This window comes from Daucus carota, chromosome 5, assembly GCF_001625215.2.
Source record: "Daucus carota subsp. sativus chromosome 5, DH1 v3.0, whole genome shotgun sequence".
Classification (NCBI taxonomy): Eukaryota; Viridiplantae; Streptophyta; class Magnoliopsida; order Apiales; family Apiaceae; genus Daucus; species Daucus carota.
In genome coordinates this window covers 44,118,340-44,137,048 of record NC_030385.2, presented here as the reverse complement: position 1 = coordinate 44,137,048, position 18,709 = coordinate 44,118,340, and the positions used below count along the sequence as shown (strand labels likewise).

General features: G+C 34.9%; 3 protein-coding genes across 4 annotated transcripts; 1 reads left to right on the top strand and 2 right to left on the bottom strand.

The window, feature by feature from the left end:
* Nucleotides 1–252: 252 nt before the first annotated feature.
* Nucleotides 253–3,338, top strand: LOC108220300 (probable purine permease 5). Its single transcript, XM_017394036.2, has 2 exons — nt 253–384; nt 1,927–3,338. Exons 1-2 carry the CDS (start codon nt 360–362, stop codon nt 3,012–3,014), a joined length of 1,113 nt encoding a protein of 370 aa, XP_017249525.1. The 5' UTR covers nt 253–359; the 3' UTR covers nt 3,015–3,338.
* Nucleotides 3,339–5,094: 1,756 nt separating this feature from the next.
* LOC108220501 (probable LRR receptor-like serine/threonine-protein kinase At2g24230) lies at nt 5,095–8,418 on the bottom strand. Its single transcript, XM_017394286.2, has one exon. It carries the CDS (start codon nt 8,008–8,010, stop codon nt 5,440–5,442), a length of 2,571 nt encoding a protein of 856 aa, XP_017249775.1. The 5' UTR covers nt 8,011–8,418; the 3' UTR covers nt 5,095–5,439.
* Nucleotides 8,419–11,439: 3,021 nt separating this feature from the next.
* Nucleotides 11,440–18,702, bottom strand: LOC108223041 (ubiquitin carboxyl-terminal hydrolase 23). 2 transcript variants are annotated; one of them, XM_017397089.2, is made up of 11 exons: nt 18,229–18,702; nt 18,032–18,146; nt 17,322–17,432; nt 16,811–16,983; nt 16,273–16,599; nt 14,471–14,596; nt 13,691–14,323; nt 13,485–13,559; nt 12,790–13,396; nt 12,591–12,678; nt 11,440–11,948 (listed from the first exon to the last, which is right to left on the bottom strand). In XM_017397089.2, exons 1-11 carry the CDS (start codon nt 18,505–18,507, stop codon nt 11,789–11,791), a joined length of 2,694 nt encoding a protein of 897 aa, XP_017252578.1. In that variant the 5' UTR covers nt 18,508–18,702; the 3' UTR covers nt 11,440–11,788. The 2 variants fall into 2 exon arrangements, with proteins under 2 accessions (XP_017252578.1, XP_017252579.1); XM_017397090.2 differs by having other exon boundaries at nt 12,790–13,384; nt 18,229–18,675.
* Between the last annotated feature and the right edge of the window lie 7 nt (nt 18,703–18,709).

Genomic DNA, 18,709 nt, shown 5'->3' with positions numbered 1-18,709 from the left:
TAACGATCAAAAGTGTTTGTTAGCAAACGTGAAAAACACAAACAAGAAAAGTATTTAGAGACGGAGGGAGTATCCTTTTTTTGTAAGCTTTATTATTTTATCCTTATTTTAATAACTAACAAATTATCTAAACATAATTTAAAATTTATAAAAGGACTTTAATAAATTAAAATGGACGAGGATATTCGATGTTAATTGATGACGTACATTTTTTACAACGCTTTTAAGGTAGTTTGTTGGGTTCGAGGTAACAAATAAAGTAAAGAAAATTAGGAGGATGTCTTTGTGCCCAACCAGCCGTCTTGGGGAAAAATAACATACACAAACCTTCGTGTAAGCATCACCCAGTTGCCCATTTCATGACTCAGCCTTTGCTTCAAACAGGTATCACTCAATTCTCATTTCTTGATAAAAATCTCATCTTTATGTCATCTGCCCTACCGGGTTTTCCCCACACACACCCTGCTGTGAAATTCTTGGAAGTTGATGTTTTTACTGTGTGATCTGAGTGAAAAATGGGGTAGAAAATAGATTCAAGAACTATTAGAGGCAGGAGATAGCTTTTCTTGGAGATGAATTTGTTGCTGTGTGTGTAATTTGAATAAAGAGAGTTTTTTTGTTTTTTTTGGTCATTATGGCTTGTGATGTGTGTGTATTGGGTGTTTTATGTTGGGAAATGAGATTATCTTTATGTATTCAAGTGATGGTTGATTTAGTTTAAGGACTGTCTTGAATTCTTGAACAGTGACTGATTCAATAGTATTAACCTTGACTCTTCAAGTGTCGGCAAATTCTTTAATGAAATAGTGGGAATAAGTTACTTATATTTGAAGACAGGTTCTTCCTTACTATTGTTCAAATGTGCTGAACCGGTTCAATGTAGCTAATAATTTATGCTCCGGGTAAGTTTGGTGTCATCTTATTGCAATAAATTAGCATAATGATACTTGATACTCAATAAAAAGAATTAAATAAGTAGTTTTCAGAAGTTAGTATAGTTAATAATTTATGTTCTGGGTGCGATTGGTGACATCCTATTGCAAGAAATTAGTGTAATGATTATTACTTGATACTCAACGAAAAGATATGAAAAAGTAGTTTTCTGAAGTTGAATTAGTCACAATTCTTTAACTATTCTCTGAACTTTGCTCGATGTTACTTCAAGCTGTTGTCGTCAAAGCTAAACATACTTCCTCCAACCATATAATGAATGCCACCTAAGTATATTGTGGCAGATATAATCTTAACAAGTCCATTTCATCTTGTGCTCCCTGCATTTTCTTCACACAGGATCCTTGCTGTTAAGTAATGCTTCGAACTAGCTTTTGCACAATTACATAAATAAGAACAATGGTTACTGAAAGTATTGTAAAGTGCTAATGAGTAGTTGGTTAACAGGCATAGGTGGACTATGTAGCTTGACTCTCAAGGTTATAAGTAAATAACTTTTAAAAAGTTCTATTATGCATTACTTGTTTTTATTTGGTATTCCTGGTAAGGTTCACTCAGTAATCATATGAAGAATTCACATACTGTAATCTACTGTTTGTCAAATAGTCGGGACCCTGTTTGTCATTAAAGAATCTACTTTAAAGCACTTAAGAGTGTTAGTTGTCCAAGCATTACTTTTTGTTTTACGTTTCTGTCTACTCATGCATATATAGATCACAAATCAGTTCATTTTACCTCACTACGTATTTTTCTTTAATCCGGGGCGTTTATGAATAGCAGCCTCTCTACGCCTAGGAGTAGGGGTAACTGGGTAAGGACTATGCAGATCTTACCCTCTCCAAAGTTTATTCTTAGACATGTAGGGTGTGTTCTCTTTGGTTTGGGACTGTGCATTAGAACTGTAAAACCATGACAAAAGTCTGCATATGGTATTATTGGTTTGACTATTCTTTGATGGTCAATTTTTCATGTCAGGGGCATACATGGAGGAGGGCATGTCAACAATGGATACAGATCCCCCTAAAAAAATGTGGGATAAGATTGCTGCCTACAAAACCCTGGCCAGAGATGCATATAAAAGCAAGCCAACTTCTTATTGGATTCTTCTACTTCTAGGCAGCGCGGGAATGCTTGTGGCATTTCCTGCTTCTAGCCTCCTTTCTCGTCTCTACTTTTCAAATGGGGGCACAAGCAAATGGATTAGTTCATGGGTTGCAGTAGCCGGGTGGCCTATTCCCGTGGCATTTCTAATTCCCATGTACCTCTTTTCTGGATCCTCTCCTACTCCTCTGACCTTAAAACTCACTATTTCTTATGTTGGCTTGGGTTTCTTAAGTGCTGCTGATAATCTCATGTATGCATATGCCTATGCTTACCTGCCAGCATCAACTGCTTCTCTTGTAGCATCAACATCTCTAGTATTTTCTGCACTTTTCGGGTATTTTATAGTGAAAAATAAAATTAATGCTTCGATAATCAATGCTCTTGTGGTCATTACTGCTGCTATGGTCATCATTGCGTTGGATTCAGATTCAGACATATACGGGAACATCAGCAAAAAACAGTATATCCTGGGTTACGTATGGGATGTCCTGGCATCTGCTCTTCACGGACTCATATTTGCTCTTTCCGAACGAGTCTTCGTGTCATTACTTGGTAGAGTATCTTTTCATGTTGTTTTAGAGCAACAAGTCATGGTTTCTTTTTTCGGTTTTCTGTTTACCACAATCGGGCTTCTTTTAAATGATGACTTTCATGGTATGAGTTCCGAGGCAAAAACTTTCAAGGGTGGAAAAACTGCATACTACATGGTTATCATTTGGAGTATCATCACATTCCAGTTGGGGGTTTTAGGCGCAACTGCTGTGCTTTTCTTGTCTTCAACAGTGTTGGCTGGCGTGCTGAATGCAGTAAGAGTACCTCTTACGAGCATTGCAGCTGTGATATTATTAAAGGATCCAATGAGTGGTTTCAAAATCCTGTCATTGATCATCACCTTCTGGGGGTTTGCTTCTTATATTTACGGAAACCGCCCTGTCAATAAGAACAACACAATTGCATGATCAAATTCGTTCAGCTTTCTGTATTTACATTATAGGAGAAAGCACAAGGCTTAGGTACACATATTATACTTTTCTAAATTGCGTGCCTCTGTTAAAGATCGTACAAATGATGTATGTAGTGTGTGATAAGATATTGCTATCTTGCCTTCTTCTCAAAGGAGGTGCTGGGAGGTGTTAAAAAGAATGTGTAATAGTTCTAAATTGGCCTTTGTGATATTTACGGCTCAAAGTTGAGCTATAAGAAGTTAAGAACCTATATTGGAAAATGAATTTAGCAGGGCAAGTTACACAACTTGGATAAACAATACATAAGGACTTTTTTTACGGTTTAGACTTATATATCTTACAAAGACATATTTGTTTTATACTTCTTGGCACTGACTGAATGTGAGCCAGGACAACAGAATATAAATCCATCATTTTGACTATCCAATCGCGTTCAATATATAGGAAATTAATTGGTGTTTTAAACATTAAACTTGATAATTTCTTAATTTTTGTTTGATTAATGCACTAACATTTATAGCGATCTTCCACATGTCCCAAATTAAATTAATTGTCTTAATTGACTTTTTTTCTATCAATTTGATGATCTTTTTTTTCTATCAATTTGATGATCTTTGATTGTACATTAATAATTATTCTTTTATAATTTAAAAAAAATAACATTTTAAGTAGATTACATTTACTTTTTAATAATACAAATTTTACAAAAAAAAAATCAGTTATATATTATATGTAATTCTCAGTTAAGGACCACTTTGATAAAGTAAATAAATTCAAATAAGATAATTAATTTATGAGAGATGCTCCTTCACAATCGATTTTTGACAATAAATTTTCCGCGCATTTTCATGGAGGAAAGGTGGAAATTTTAAGCCTAAAAAATAGGTATTCTGTGAACGATACTTCCATTTTATATGAAGCGGTGGGTGCACAATTAGTGATTCAGTCAACATGTGATAAATTTAATATCAAATTCTTAGATGTTTTATTCTTGCAGGAGGCTATTAGAAAAATATAGAATCTGCATAAACACACCTGTATTGAGCAACCACCCATGTTGCCCAGGGAAACCATGATTCCATTTTTTAACTCAACTATAATGGTTCCCACCTTTTATTTGTTGGATGGTCACATGAACTTAACAAGTTCCATAATACTATTCATAAGATAACATGGGGACTGTGTGTGTTTGTGTTTTTGGACACACAGTAATAAAGACATTAGCATGTTAATCATGAAATAGAAGATTTAACACATGAAGAACATCAAACACTGTAGTGAAACTCACACCTCTTTAGTTATAGTTTCCACGAGCAAGCCGAGTTTCGAGCCGAAGTTAATTGAGTCAAAACCTCTACCCAAACTTGACTTGTTTAATTTCACGAGTTGAGTCAAGCCAGCTCGTTTAATTTTACACTTAATCGAGCCTAAACCTTTACAAGAATTCGGATCGTTTAATTTCGCGAGTCGAGTCGAGCTGACTCGTTTAATAAAATGAGCTCTGCGAACCGGAACCAAGTCGGGTCTTATTAAACGAGTTCGAGCTCGACCTGCACACGAGCAGCCCTGCTCGGCCCTGCTCGAATTACAGGCTTACACAAACTACTGATGTAGTCCACCTTTAACCCCTATACTGTAGCTTCTAAAATGCAATAGATCCTTTACATTAACATTAGAAATCACCGAGTTCATGAATGTACTGCATCTGCAGATATGAGGTCCATAATGATGATAAGATCGTAGCATGCAAGTATGATAAGATGGCAGCATGCAAGTTTCGGTCCCAGGAATGTCATGGGGACAACTAAAAAAGGTCCACCAAGTATATAGTTCATGAATCAAATGATTGTAGTAACATAAAGGTTGTGTATGTATGAAGACTGTCTAATATCTCCAAGAAGTATATGTTTCTGAAACAAAAAACACTAGTGCCCCACTACAAGTATGTTTTGAAGTCTGCACATAAAGAATGCTGATATATCAGACAAAGATTATGCCAATAGATCTTCAGCACTAGAATGAGACATGCATCTATGTCTTATATAAACATATATTTCCAGCCTAAGAACACATATAGCATGAAATACTAGTTTGAAGAAAATCAATTGAAAATACTACTTGCTGCAACTTTTCGACTTTTTTTTGGACGTGGTGAATGCACGCAAACAAGAGTGTGCCATTTCTCTGGCCTTTTGGCTTACAACTGGGAATAACAATGATCAAAACCATGGCCAGGGTAAAGTTTCTACTACCAGAAACATCATACTAGAAGTGAAAATTAGTCATGCCAAAATAGGATCTAGAAATCACTATACAATCTAATCTACTCTTAGAGCCATATATAGAAAGGACCCTAATATTAAAAAATGTAGAGCAGAGTACCATAAGAATTGAAAGAACTCCGAGGGTGATGACTTCATTAATTTGTGAGAGGCTCGATATCCTTTAAAAGTCCTACAACTTGCTGCATACTTGGTCGCTTAGTGGGAATATCAGCTGTGCATAAGTATCCAATTTTTAAGGCCTCCTCCATTTGATATTCTAACCCTGTTTCACGGATTTTTGGATCGATGGCTCTTGAACCTTGGTTTTTCTTGACTAATCCCCTAACCCAACTCACCAAATTCTTTTCTTTATCTGGATATTCATCTTCAACGGGCTTTTTCCCAGTCATTAGCTCAAAGAGGACAATCCCAAAACTATAAACATCAGATTTTGGTGTTGCTGTTTTTGGAGAGCCAGTTTCTGGCCTAAGAAACTCTGGTGGCACATATCCTGGTGACCCAAGAGTGATCTCGTCCTCCAGACCATTTCCGAAAATCTTTGCTAACCCAAAATCAGACAATCGGGGTTCCAAGTTCAAATCAAGATAAACACTACTAGCTTTAACGTCTCTGTGAATTATAGGAGGAGAGCAGCCATGGTGGAGGAATGCCAATGCTCTTGCAGTCCCAACTGCAATTTTGTGCCTAAACCTCCATGTTGTAAACATCCCTGAAGGTCCAATATTTTGAATGCCATTGTTATCATCTTCTTCCCAAGTGTCTGTACTCCAATCATCTGTTGTTTGAACCCCAAGTGGAAGATCATAAAGAAAATTCTGCAAATTTCCATTCTCCATGTAATCATATATAGCAATCCTTTGTTCCCCGGCCAAGCAATATCCGGTCAATGGAACAAGATTAGGGTGTTTGATCCTACCAAGATACTCAAGCTCTCTTGCAGCTTCATGGTCTGTCATTGTGGATCCATGGACTAAAACTTTTACAGCTACATGAATCCCACCCTGTAAGAATCCTCTATAAACAGGTCCAAACCTCCCATCAGCCAACAATGTACCTCTATCAAAGTTTGAAGTTGCAGACAAGAGGTCTGCGAAGGTATAATTTAACAGTGGCTTCTCAAATATCACTACTGGGACCGATGTTGCATGCTTAACATCAGCTACCCAAGTGGTGGAATCGGTCTGGAATGAAAACGGGCCTGATAGATTTTGATCTTCTTTATAAGAACTTTGTTTCACTGTCCACATTCTGGTTTTTCTTCTGCAGCCAAAAGCCATAAACAGAAGCCCTGCTAACAGACAGATCATTGATAGTGCTAATACAAGAGCAAGCTTGAGCCCCTTATGGCTTGGAACTTTCCTTTTAAAAAGACTTGGATTTGCAGCAATCGGACAACTGTTTACTGACCCAATGAAGGCTGATTGGAGGGTTTCAGAAGAAAATTGAGAAGCACAGAGGGTAAAATTGTTGTACGAAAAGTTGTATCCCTCCATCCAAGAAAGTTTCTTCAGCAGAGATAAAGGAATCTCTCCACTTAAATTGTTGTATGAAACATCAAGCATTTGGAGACTTTGAGTACTTAAATTTGGAATCTTGCCACTAAGATGGTTTTGGGAAAGATCAAGAGTTCTCAAACCACTGGACTGTAATATATGACTTGGAATGTGGCCAATCAGATTAGTCTCGGACAAGTTCATATACTCTATATTGGGAAGAACATCGGTTTGCAGAAACATATGTTTCGAAAATCTATTGTGCGCAAGATTCAGATGTTTGAGATTATGTGCATGTTTCAAGTTATCAAAAACCACTCCACTAAGCTGATTCATAGATAAGTCAAGATAAACCAAATTAGACCAATTGAAGCTTGAACTGAAATTTACCTGAGAAACATGACCTTGCAATTGATTATTGCTCAAATCAATCAGCTCCAGTGGCCCCTGAAAAACATCAACTGCAGAACCCTGAAAAAGATTATTCGAAATGTTGACAAATGTGATAGATGCCATCCCTGCCAAATCTGAACCTTCACCATGAATCTGATTCCCAGCCAAATTCAAGACCTTTAGCACAGGAAATGCAGCAGAAAAACCAGCAGGAAGAGTACCATTCAGCCGATTTCTCGAGAAGTCCATCGAAATCAAAGAATGACACTTTGTAATTCCCTGTGGAATGCTGGACTCAAACCCATTATCACTAATATCAAGAACCTGCAAATTGACTAGAGAATCAACAGCTTCAGGAATATTCCCAGAAAAATAGTTGAAAGAAAGGTCCAATCTTTCAAGACCAGCAAAATTGCCTACATTGTTTGGGAGAACCCCGGATATCTGATTAAATGAAAGATTCAAAATCTTGAGTGAACCAAAGCTCCAAAAATCAGAAGGCAAAGCAGTGATATTATTATTGCTTAGATCCAAAGATTCAAGATTTTTAAGTTTACCGATAGTAGTTTCAGGAATAGAACCAGATAAACCCAACCCAGAAGCTGTTAACTTGTACACATTTTCTTGATTATCATCACAAACAACACCTTGCCAGGAACACACAGAAGCTGAAAAGTTGTGAACTTTAGATGTTTTTACACCCATTTTGTTGAAAAAATCAAACACAAAGTACCCATCTGTATTGGGTTCTTGTTGACAAGACAATGGCCTAAAGAACAATGTTACAGCCAAAATGAAGCACAAAAAAACACTACCCATTTGAAAAGAAGCACTGAAAATGAAGAAAAATAACCCAAAAGGCTTAGTTTTTGAGTACAACAAACTTCATATTGATTCTAACTTTTATAAGTGAAGTGAAAAGATTTTAAGAATAAAGAAGTGTGGAAAGGACTGTTGCCGTTTGGTTTTGCAGAGTCCAAGAAAAGAAACAAGAATGAAAATGTGGAACAAAGCAACTCAAGTGTAAAGTGTGGAAAGCATAAAGCTCAAGTCTTTTTTATGTGAGCTTGTATGTTGTATGTTGGGGTTTTGTACTTGGGAGTTGCAGAGAGAGAGAGAGAGAGAGATGATGAGGGGTATGTCAGGAATAGAAAAAAGAAGGGGAAGTTGAGGGTGACATAAATGACATGAGTTGAAGAAAGTGTTTTCTTGGTTGGTGGAATTTCAGTGAGCTGTTGAGTTGAATTCAATGATTCTGCTTCAACACTTTCTTAATTAATTCTTGCTGCACTACAGAGGTAAAATGGTACTCCCTCCGTTTCAAATTACATGTCCATTTTAAAAAAATCACATAATTTAAAAATAGTGGATTTTGAGAAAAAAAAAGGTGTATCAAGTCATTAATTAGACATAATGTGTGGTGTATGGTTGATCTTGGAAATATAAATTAATAATATGTGAAGGAGAGTTGATTTAGAAAATATAAATTACATTGAAAGTTGAAGTGGACAAATATTTTGAAACAAATTTTTTTTTCCAAAATGGACATGTATTTTGAAACGGAGGAAGTACAATTACAGCGGTAAAAATTGAGCAATTATCTCAGTCACTGGTAGTAAAATTATCGATTTGGCATGATTTTATTCGGGAAATATAATTACTCCAAATTTGAGAGTGTACTGTAAATAAATTCTCCAACTAACCAGGTACAGTATTATATTGAAAATTTATATCAAATATTAAAGGATTTTTTCATAAATATCTAAGTATACGATTACTTTATTTTAAATACGGTAATCTTTTTAAAAAAATTGAAAATACCATTTTCTGAAATTTTTGCAAATTTGCATTTGCAACTATTCACAGTTATATATACAATCACAAATCTAGTTTTAAAAAACTGTTGAAATTATATTTAAAAATTAACATTACATTCAATATATCAAATTTTTTGGACAAAATCGGAGAGTCTTCTGCAAACTTACATGTATTTTTGGAATATAATCTGTTCCATCGCTTACGATAATCATTCTTACATGAGGATGTTTGTCGTCGTAAATATAAAAATTTTGAGATGTGAATGCTGAAATATTATTCTTGTACTGATGATTAAAATATTTGAAAGGCTATCTGTATCAATGATAGTCGAAAACGGGCCAACAGCAGATCATTAGCCGTGGATAACTGGACGCATAATCAAAATTTTAGGCCCACATTTTCTAATCTTTACGTTCAATTGACGCGTAATTTAGTGGTAGCATAATCTCATCATCTCTTGCATTGCAATTTAATTTTATATAATTCCGTACGAGTCTTATTATTTAGGGCATGCATGCACTCTGGATCTTGCATAGTTGATCAAACCAACTGGATTGCAATTTTTTCACAAAGCTAACATGAAACAAGGTGAGTGACAGAATCATTACCATGAAAAATTTGATAATTGGAATGATAGTATTACAGTAGATGCATTTTGAAAGTAATGATAGAAAATAATGGCGAGAGCATGTTCTGGCCAGCATGTTTTTACGTTTTTTATATTCGTCAAACAATGTTTCATCACTTTTCACCATCCACACTTCTCATTTCTTACAAGATATTTAGCATGTTTGGGTGGACTTAAAATAAGTTACTTATGGCTTAAAGTTGGCTTATGTGACTTAAAGTTAAACGTGAAAGTTCTGACTTTAAGTTACATGTGTGTGTTTGGGTATTTGAACTTAAAGTTAATCGCAGTGTTTGGTAAATCTTGACATTAAAGCAGCTTTTGACTTAAAGTTAATACTCCCTGCATTTTGAAATACAGGTCGTCTGACTTTTTTGCACACATTTCTTAGTCCTTTGACCGCATGCTAAAAATCAATATTTTTTATTTTTTTAAATAAAAATGTAAGGTTTATATTTTTATTCAAAAAAGAAAATTTTCAAAATTAATGATTTTTAACATGCGGTCAAACGACTTAAAAATGCGTGTAAAAAAGTCAAAAGACTTATATTTCAAGGAGTAAAAGTGTTTGGTTAATTTTGATTTAAAGTAGATTTTGACTAATTTTTTAAAAATAAATCAAAATAAAAAATACATTTTAATGCAGGAACTGCAGCTTCAGTAAAGTAGTAAACTGCCGCCAAAAGAGGGATAAGATGGATGGGGTTAATCGAAAGAGTGGAAATGAGAGCAAGAAAAGATAGAAGAGAAGAAAGTCGGTCCGGAGAAAAGCTGAGATGTAGCTAACAGGGAATTCTGGCTTTTGGGCTGTTTTGGACTTTAAGCCCACTCTAACATTGGGTTCCTAAACAGGTGCGGAGCAGCTTAAAGCCCTCGTAAGCCAGCTTTTATGATTGCCAAACATGCTCATTAACAGAGTTTATCGAAAATAAGACCCCCAAAAGGATTGTTTATAAACGCTTAATTAATTACTCCCTCCGTCTCAATTTATAGTCCATTTTGGAGAAAAAAATTATCTCAAAATACTTATCCTTCTTTTCTTTCAATACAAATTTATTCACATATTAATTGTGATTTTTTTGAAACTCAACTATATTCTCACTTATCAATGCACTAATTAATGATACATGAGATAAAATTATATTTAACTAATTTTTTTCTTAATATGCGTGTGTATTCCAAAATAAATCTATAAATTGAAATAGAGAGAGTAAATAGTAATCGAATATTTTCTCGTATTCAGTTGTTCAAAACCGTGGACTCCCACGCATTTTATATGTTTTGACTTTCCATAATTAAACCAAATTGATTTTAATTTAAATTATAAATCTATTCAATAGTGTTATTAAATTTAAAATATTAAAAGTTTTAAATCATCAGTTTTAGTCCAACTTGTCGACTTTGTCAGTTCAAAATTTATTTACGTGTACATTATATTCTAATATAATATTTTTAAATATTATACTTTAAATATATTTTTTAAATTATTATTTTTAAATATATTGTGGCAAGCCTAGCAACGAGCCAACTCAACTCTATTTAGCTATATATTTTTTAAGTATAATAAAACTATCTCTTGAAATTTATATTATATTTTATTTTTAAAACTATCTCTTGAAATTTATAATTTTAAATATGTTTTTTGACAGCCTAACGCCCTCAGCCCAGATAACAGGCCATGGTTCATTATTATAGTATAATATATTAAAACAAATCTAACTCATATATAATCGTATAAAAGACTTAATATATGTTTTTCTAATTTAAATATCTCAAGCTTTAGAAATAAAATTAGCAGCATATATATAAATGATGAATCGCATTAATGATAAATATTAGTAGAATTACAGAAGAGCTTAGAAAAACAAAAAGAAGGCGTACATCAACATGGTGTAAAACAAGTCTTGCAAATGTTTCAAAAAGAATCCTACTCCCACCAGCATTTCCATACATTAATTAGTGCAGTATAAATAAACAGCATTAGGTTTCAGCTTATTCCGGTAAATTAAAAAAAAATCAAAAGACCAAGGACCCAAAACTTTCCAAAAATCAGATTATTCTAGAGCTGCTCGCCATGCATTTGCATTCGAAACATCAATATATATAAACTTTAAAGCTGAGCTAGAATAGTCCATCTTTGCTTCTCTGTCCTCATATCCGGAATGGTTTATTTCCAGAACTAGAATAATCCATCTTTGCTTTCTTCGACTTTGTTCGCATAGTCGCAATTTCCTGGAAAGGATTCGGTCCACCGAAGTCATTCACGAAACTCTTCACCTTTTTCCTTTTTCCTCTATCATATTCTTCGTCCCTGGTGAGTGTTGATATTTTGCAATTAAAGATTAGTATCCATACAATATTAGTGTAGCCCGCATAATAATGAAAGAATAATCAAGCAAGGAGAAATGTGACCATAGTTGAGACTTCTGATCAATATATTATCGTAAAAAAAAATCTTCCATCACCAAATTATTCAAGTGTGTACATGTTTTCTAAAGGAGAAAAAATAGGCAAGACAACATTTCAATCACAGAACCAGATGGTAATAGTAACATTCATTATACACTAAATACACTATGCCAAGGGCTGTAATATATAGAAGGGAGCAGCAATGTAAAATTCCGCACATAGTAATAGACTACCACTTGCAAATATAAAGGTTTTAACTTTTAACAGGGAATAAAATAAGTATGAGGTGGAGCAGCAGGGGAGAGGAGCAAGGGAGACACTAACCCAGGTCAACATGCCTAATTTCAATTGAATAGTAACCACACACTACTGTAGTCTGCAGAATAATTTATTGCTCCAGGCACCGAATAAAACTTAACTTCATAACCTTAACTACTGACACTAACCTTATGGATTATCTCATGATAATATATTAACATTACCAACATAAAAGTGACTTTTTAACCATTTGATTATCAAAAAAGTTTCTATAATTCGACTTTACCATTCGTCTCCAACATGTCCGATACTGCCATTCCCTACATCACTTCGCTCTGTATAGTCCGTTGTACCTATCTCGTCCCACCGTGCAACTGGACAAGGCAAAAAAGAAAGTTACTCATGCTTCTGTAACAAGTTTTTTAATGTAGCACAGATTTTTGACAGAACTGTAAGAATATTAAAAAAAATAATAATAATATCACCTTTTGTCTCCTCTAAATCTCGGGTAAGCACACTCATCAACCCATTTTGTATAGACTCTTTAGTGTTATCTTTTGGATAGCAAGGACCTCTAGCATCCAACAAATTCCCTGCTGAAGCTCTGACTGGAAACTTTTCTGTGGGATTATTGCAAGCAAGTATAGCACCATTCTGGCCACTTCTTCCTCCGATCTCTACTTTATTGTTAGTCATAGAATCATTATTTATGTTTGGGACTATATTGTTTACCACACCACTGTTCTCTTTTTTCTTAGAACCAAAATTCTTGCGTCCTCTTTGAGAGTGATCTAAACCGCCAGATAGCTTTGTTTGGTAGGAAGTAGATGGCTCAAGATCTAAAGGAATACTATCTACATGCACCGGACCTTTCTGAATGAGAGCTGCGCTCACCAATTTACCCTTTCTACTTCTTTTAAATTTCTTCTTCCGTGCACATATGAACTTTGAGCTCAATTGCATTTTCATGGTTGGACACCTTGGGAGCTTTTTAAGCCTTCGGTTTGATTTTTCTTCATGGACCTTTTGCATTGATTTATGTTTCCTGATTGGCGGAGTTGATATTTCTGGTATTGTTGCCTGTTTAATAACCTGAACAATATTATCCAACTTATAGTGAATAAAAGTCAAACATTACTGCACTACAAATGAAAGCTGAATCATTTGCAGAGATAGATACCTGAAAATTATTCAAGGCTGTTGCGCTTGCAGTCGTAAGAGTGTTGCTCTTATTTATTGGTATACATCTAGATTTCTGCAAAAAAATGTCACAAATCGCACTAAATGAGACGATACATTCAAACAGAAAACATAACTGTACAATGCAGATCATAGGCAAAAAAAAAAATATAAATCTACCCTCAAGACTACAGGGAATTCATATACCTCTCCAGAAAAGGCCTTTTCAGGAGCAACTCTAGAACATGTATCAAGAAGGCCAGAGTTTGTTGATATAGCCACTGCATCATGAAGTCCTTTTTCAGAGTTTTTATAATCGCTACCCTTTGGCAATCTTGCACCCGAGTCACATAAAGCGTCACCGTTACCCGATTTCAGAACATTGTCAGAGTTGGAAGCATTAATCAGATTGTTAGCACATTCAACTGCTTTCTCATTAATTGCTGTGATTGTGGGGTTAGCAGATGAATCCTTTTGGAGCAAACATTCTACACCAGCTTGACTAGAAAGGTGTTCCACCAGAGCATCCTTCTTTGCTGTCATGCACTCAACTGCAGCATCTTTAATTACAGGTTTTCCTGGTACAGCCCCAACTAATGAATTGCTTTGTGCAATTGCAGCAGAGGAGATTGAACCACTCACTTTCTTCTCGGTTTGACCACTAAGGGTTTCTTTCAATTCTTGATTGAAACCACAAGAAAGCTTAACTTTCTCTGAGGAATTCGTACTGTGTTTCTGAACATCAAAAGACTTGTTTGAAGAGAAATTTCTTCTCTCTCGATAGTAGAATAGCATGTATGCTTTCTGCTCCAACACCATTTTTTCACTAACTTGAATAACCTGTCAATAAATACATGTATCCAAAATTAATTTTCAACACATTACTAGTGTTATATTATAGGACAATTGCACTAAGCAAGATAGCCACAGTCACAACTAAAAACAAACAGCCGCATGACCCTAAAAAAATATGGTCATTTCTAGTACCCGATTGTCGTCAAGTGAGTACCACATGCCACTTGATGTGCGTACAAAGCAATAATAGTGACCAGAGTGAGTGCTCCATCCGGCATGAACCAAAACACCATATAAGGTGTATTTTAAATCTCCATCCTGCGATGTAAATCAACAGCAAGAAAAACAGTTATATTTAATACACATGAATTACATCGAACCAGAATTCACCAATATATGCATTTATCTTGCCATATAGCAACATCAGATGTATACAACTTACAACAATAAAAATATTGCATTAGCATGCAGAGACAGAATATAATTTAAGACTATTCCAAGGAAAGATTAGGAGCAAATATCTTCACTAAGATAGTTAGAAACATAAAATAATCAGTATCCAAGGGCCTCAGCCACAGAAGACTTTCAACAACCAACAGCAGTACATTTTAAAATTAATAATCAAAACACACACACAATTTTGTGGAATTTATTGTTACTTTTTCTCTGCCCATTCAACTTCGTAAACATAATGTTGTGTTTGTTTGGAGGAATTGAAATTATGTGGGAATAAAATGATGTTTGTCCTATTTTATTGTACACAAATACACATATAATTTTATTGCCTTCACCCACTCCATTCCTATTTATAAATACTCTCAATCTCACCAATTTGAGAATGAATGCTCAATCCTCCATCCTATCCATTCTTACAAATTTCATCATAGAACATCTATAGTTTCTCTTCTTTTTTTCCTTTCTTCTTCGCATTCTTTGTTTTTTCTTTGATGTTACTCACAAATTTACATTGCTTTCTTCCTGGCCAGAGAAAGATGCCCACAGAAGACGTTTCACAATTTTTTTTTTAAATGTATATTTTTATACAATCAGAATTTATATAAACATATTAAGCATATTCATGTACAAGCCTTTGTGTAAGCTAAATGAGACAATTATACAAGTGAAGGGATATCAATATATCAAATTACTGACTAAGGAAAAAGAATGACCTACATTTATTCACACCTAGATGATAAAATTCACTACATTTCCACTAATCCTATGTATAAGTAATAACATCTCATCTTATCAGAATATTGCAAATATATATACATATATACACATAAAAAAGTTTAGCACAATTTTCTCTTTCATATATATACTTTTTATTCATTATTTAATGGTTAAGTGCAAACTAATGTCACAATAATACAATATCTATCTTAAACAGTCTGTGTATCTATTATATTGATTTCAAAGATAAGTAATCATTTCCACCACTCCTCTCTCTATGTTTTCTGTTAATTATTTCTCTTTCTATAACAACTTTCTTAGCAAATCATCTCTCTAATTATCTGGAAACTAATCTCCGCTAGAAATCAATAAATTTTAGTTTTACTGCATTTGATTTAAGTTCCTGGCAGTATAGAACAGAATTTGGAAAATCAAGGGATTCATGTAGCCCACTTATGGTAAATGCAGTTTATATAATCCGAAACAACTGGTTATTTTTGATAAATCTGATGGCACAATAAAGTCATATATGGTATAGGGTTATAAACTTGTGGTTGTAAGTATTCTATCTAATTCTTCCTCAAGAATATAAAACCATCTATTCATCAACTACTCATTTAACATGACTCCTAGAACTCTTAAACCAGTGTGGTAGCAATAAACGATATTTTTTATAAAAAAAAAGGTCAAAATGGGTGAATGCACAGATCAGGAGAACCAAATTCATACTTTTACGTATTTTTCAAAGTTAGTAAATTAAACTTGCATGTAAAGAATATAAGAATCTCTTGTTTCTTTTTAAACTACAACTACAAACTTACACATGGATCCGTTACAAACGGTTTCAAGTCCAAAGTAGTTCCAAAATGGATCCTTTTGTCAATCTTTTGTCCAGCTAGATGTGAGCTAAACCGCTTTAGGTGGATTGTGAGAACATAAGGTGCCTTGTAAATTGTAAGCTGCTTCAGAGCCTTAACTTTCTGCTTGCATTGTTGACATTGGTAATGCTTCTCCCCTCCGTCTAAAAATTCTTTGGCAGTGAAATGAGTTAGTGCCCTCTGTAGTGAATCTGCCTTGACAATTTCAAGACTCAAGTCCAGGAATGGATCAAACTTATCAGATGTATAGGAACACTGCATACATTTCACCTGCAAAAAAATAATAAAATAACAATGGTTTAAATACAAAATTATCAAGACCACATAGCTTTCCACAGAATAAGGACAAATGGGATACCTATCTAACTTTCTATGTTTCACATCATCATTATCAACAAACAATACATAGTATGCCTTGAAAGAAGACTCTATGACTCCCACATAAGAAAGAAGGCAGGAAAACATAATGGACAAGGGGTACCTGACTGCGGAGGCGACCACCAAAGATCTTGTGGACCGAACTTTTGTCGTAAGCACTCGGTGACTCACTAGGTACTCCTGAAGGTAAGCAGCATTTGTGCATTGATTCCAACAAATTCACCATGTACTCGTGAGCATCCTCCTGCCTGGAGTTTCGAAAATTGCGTGATATACCTAATCACTTAATTAAGGAGAATCTAAAATATCAAGGAGTGTGAGAATAAAATATCTTAACGACATGAGAATAATGACATACAAAACCTGGAATATTCCTGGATTGCATATCTGCAATGTGCTATTTAAACATAAGCGTAGCATATATTCACAATCAAAACTTTCTCCGTGTAATGGAGAAGTTGGATCCCAGTCTATGACATTGAAAAGTTCAACAGCAAAAGGACTGAATCACAAATATGGAACAAAAAATATGCAAGTTCTATTTGTGAAACTTCTACACAGCTATAAAAGTAGAACCTTTTAAACTACTGATCAACTTAAAAGATCAAGGATACATCGCAAGTTTGAGACTATCTCCTTCGGTGCTAATATTCTCCCAGTCGACTGTCGAGCACTGCTAACATGTTTTTGGATGGCACACAAAGCACAAAACCCAGCAGTACGACCTTCAATTATCAGATTACAAAAAATATAAGTGCACAATATCTTTCCAGCACAAACCAAGTATAATCAATAAGTCGATAACAACCCGGTAACTACTGACCCCGGTCCCCGGGTTATTTGTTCAATGCAATAGTTCGTAACACCCAGATTTGACCAATTATATAGCATTCTGCCATAGGGGGAAAAAGGATAAACTATCCATAATATCATTTGTGCTAAGACTACATAGTAATAAACATATGTTCCTAGAAATCCTACAACAATCTTTGAGTAAGTAGAGCATTCGACTACCTACCAGAAAACCTAACTACTTAGGTCGGAATATTGACTTGCGCGGTTGAGCAGGAATAACTCAAAGAAGCACATACATAAAACTAGACCTAACACTTCAGAGTTCAGCTGTCTTGTTTTTTCAGAACATGTTAATCATTTGACTAAACTTTAACTACTTTAATGCTAATGGAATTACTCACACAAAACAATTAAATCATAAACCTAAACCAAAATGCCGTACACTTTATACACAAGATTCTATTGAATGCATTTTACATGTGCCTACTAGGCATACTACATTTAAGCAATTAAATCATAATAAACTCACAAGACAACTGATGCCTTCCACTTTGCAAATACGCAGCCAAAGGCTCCGTATACGTCAAACACTGTAACACCGAATTCAAAAAACAAGTGTTTCCAAGATTCATCAAACCAGCACCCTGTAAAAACCAACACAATCACAATCATGACCACACATTACACAGTCATTCACAGTCATATAAATATATGAAACTAACTTACAATTCTCCTAAAAGAGATCTGATAACTAAGCTCCGGATCAAATCCATTATCTTTCAATTCTACCGAATCAGTCTTTTTAACTAACGAATTACTCTTAAATTGCGATGAATTAGATGTCGACGGATTGAGAGTCTCCAATTGAAACGTTCCGCCGCTGTTGCTGAAGCCAGTGAAAGGCTTGCGAGCTATGTGGAACTCGATTCTCTTCTCGAACAGCGGCGAGGATATTGAAAGCTCCGGTAAGCTCGATTGCTTTGAAGCTTTGGTAGTAGCAGCCATTACAAACACACACCTAGAGATACATAGACCGAAGAGAGAGGGGGAGAGAGGGGGAGAGAGAGAGAGGAGGGAGGGAGAGAGAGAGAGAGAGATGACTGACGGCCGAGTTGAGGGAGATGGAGGAAAAGAAGCGAAGGAGAGGCCTAAACCCTACTACACCAATTCCCTAACGTACAGTGGGCATAGAGTAATCATATTTATT

What these genes read in the sequence shown, in the direction of transcription:
- LOC108220300 (XM_017394036.2), top strand. Translation starts at nt 360, where the DNA reads ATGACTCAGCCTTTGCTTCAAACAG. An exon ending in TCAGCCTTTGCTTCAAACAG is followed by an intron (nt 385 to 1,926) that starts GTATCACTCAAT and finishes TTTTCATGTCAG; the next exon opens with GGGCATACATGGAGGAGGGC.
- LOC108220501 (XM_017394286.2), bottom strand. Translation starts at nt 8,010, where the DNA reads ATGGGTAGTGTTTTTTTGTGCTTCATTTTGGCTGTAACATTGTTCTTT.
- LOC108223041 (XM_017397089.2), bottom strand. Translation starts at nt 18,507, where the DNA reads ATGGCTGCTACTACCAAAGCTTCAAAGCAATCGAGCTTACCGGAGCTT. An exon ending in AGATCTCTTTTAGGAGAATT is followed by an intron (nt 18,147 to 18,228) that starts GTAAGTTAGTTT and finishes TGGTTTTTACAG; the next exon opens with GGTGCTGGTTTGATGAATCT. An exon ending in CAGCCTTGAATAATTTTCAG is followed by an intron (nt 13,397 to 13,484) that starts GTATCTATCTCT and finishes AATATTGTTCAG; the next exon opens with GTTATTAAACAGGCAACAAT.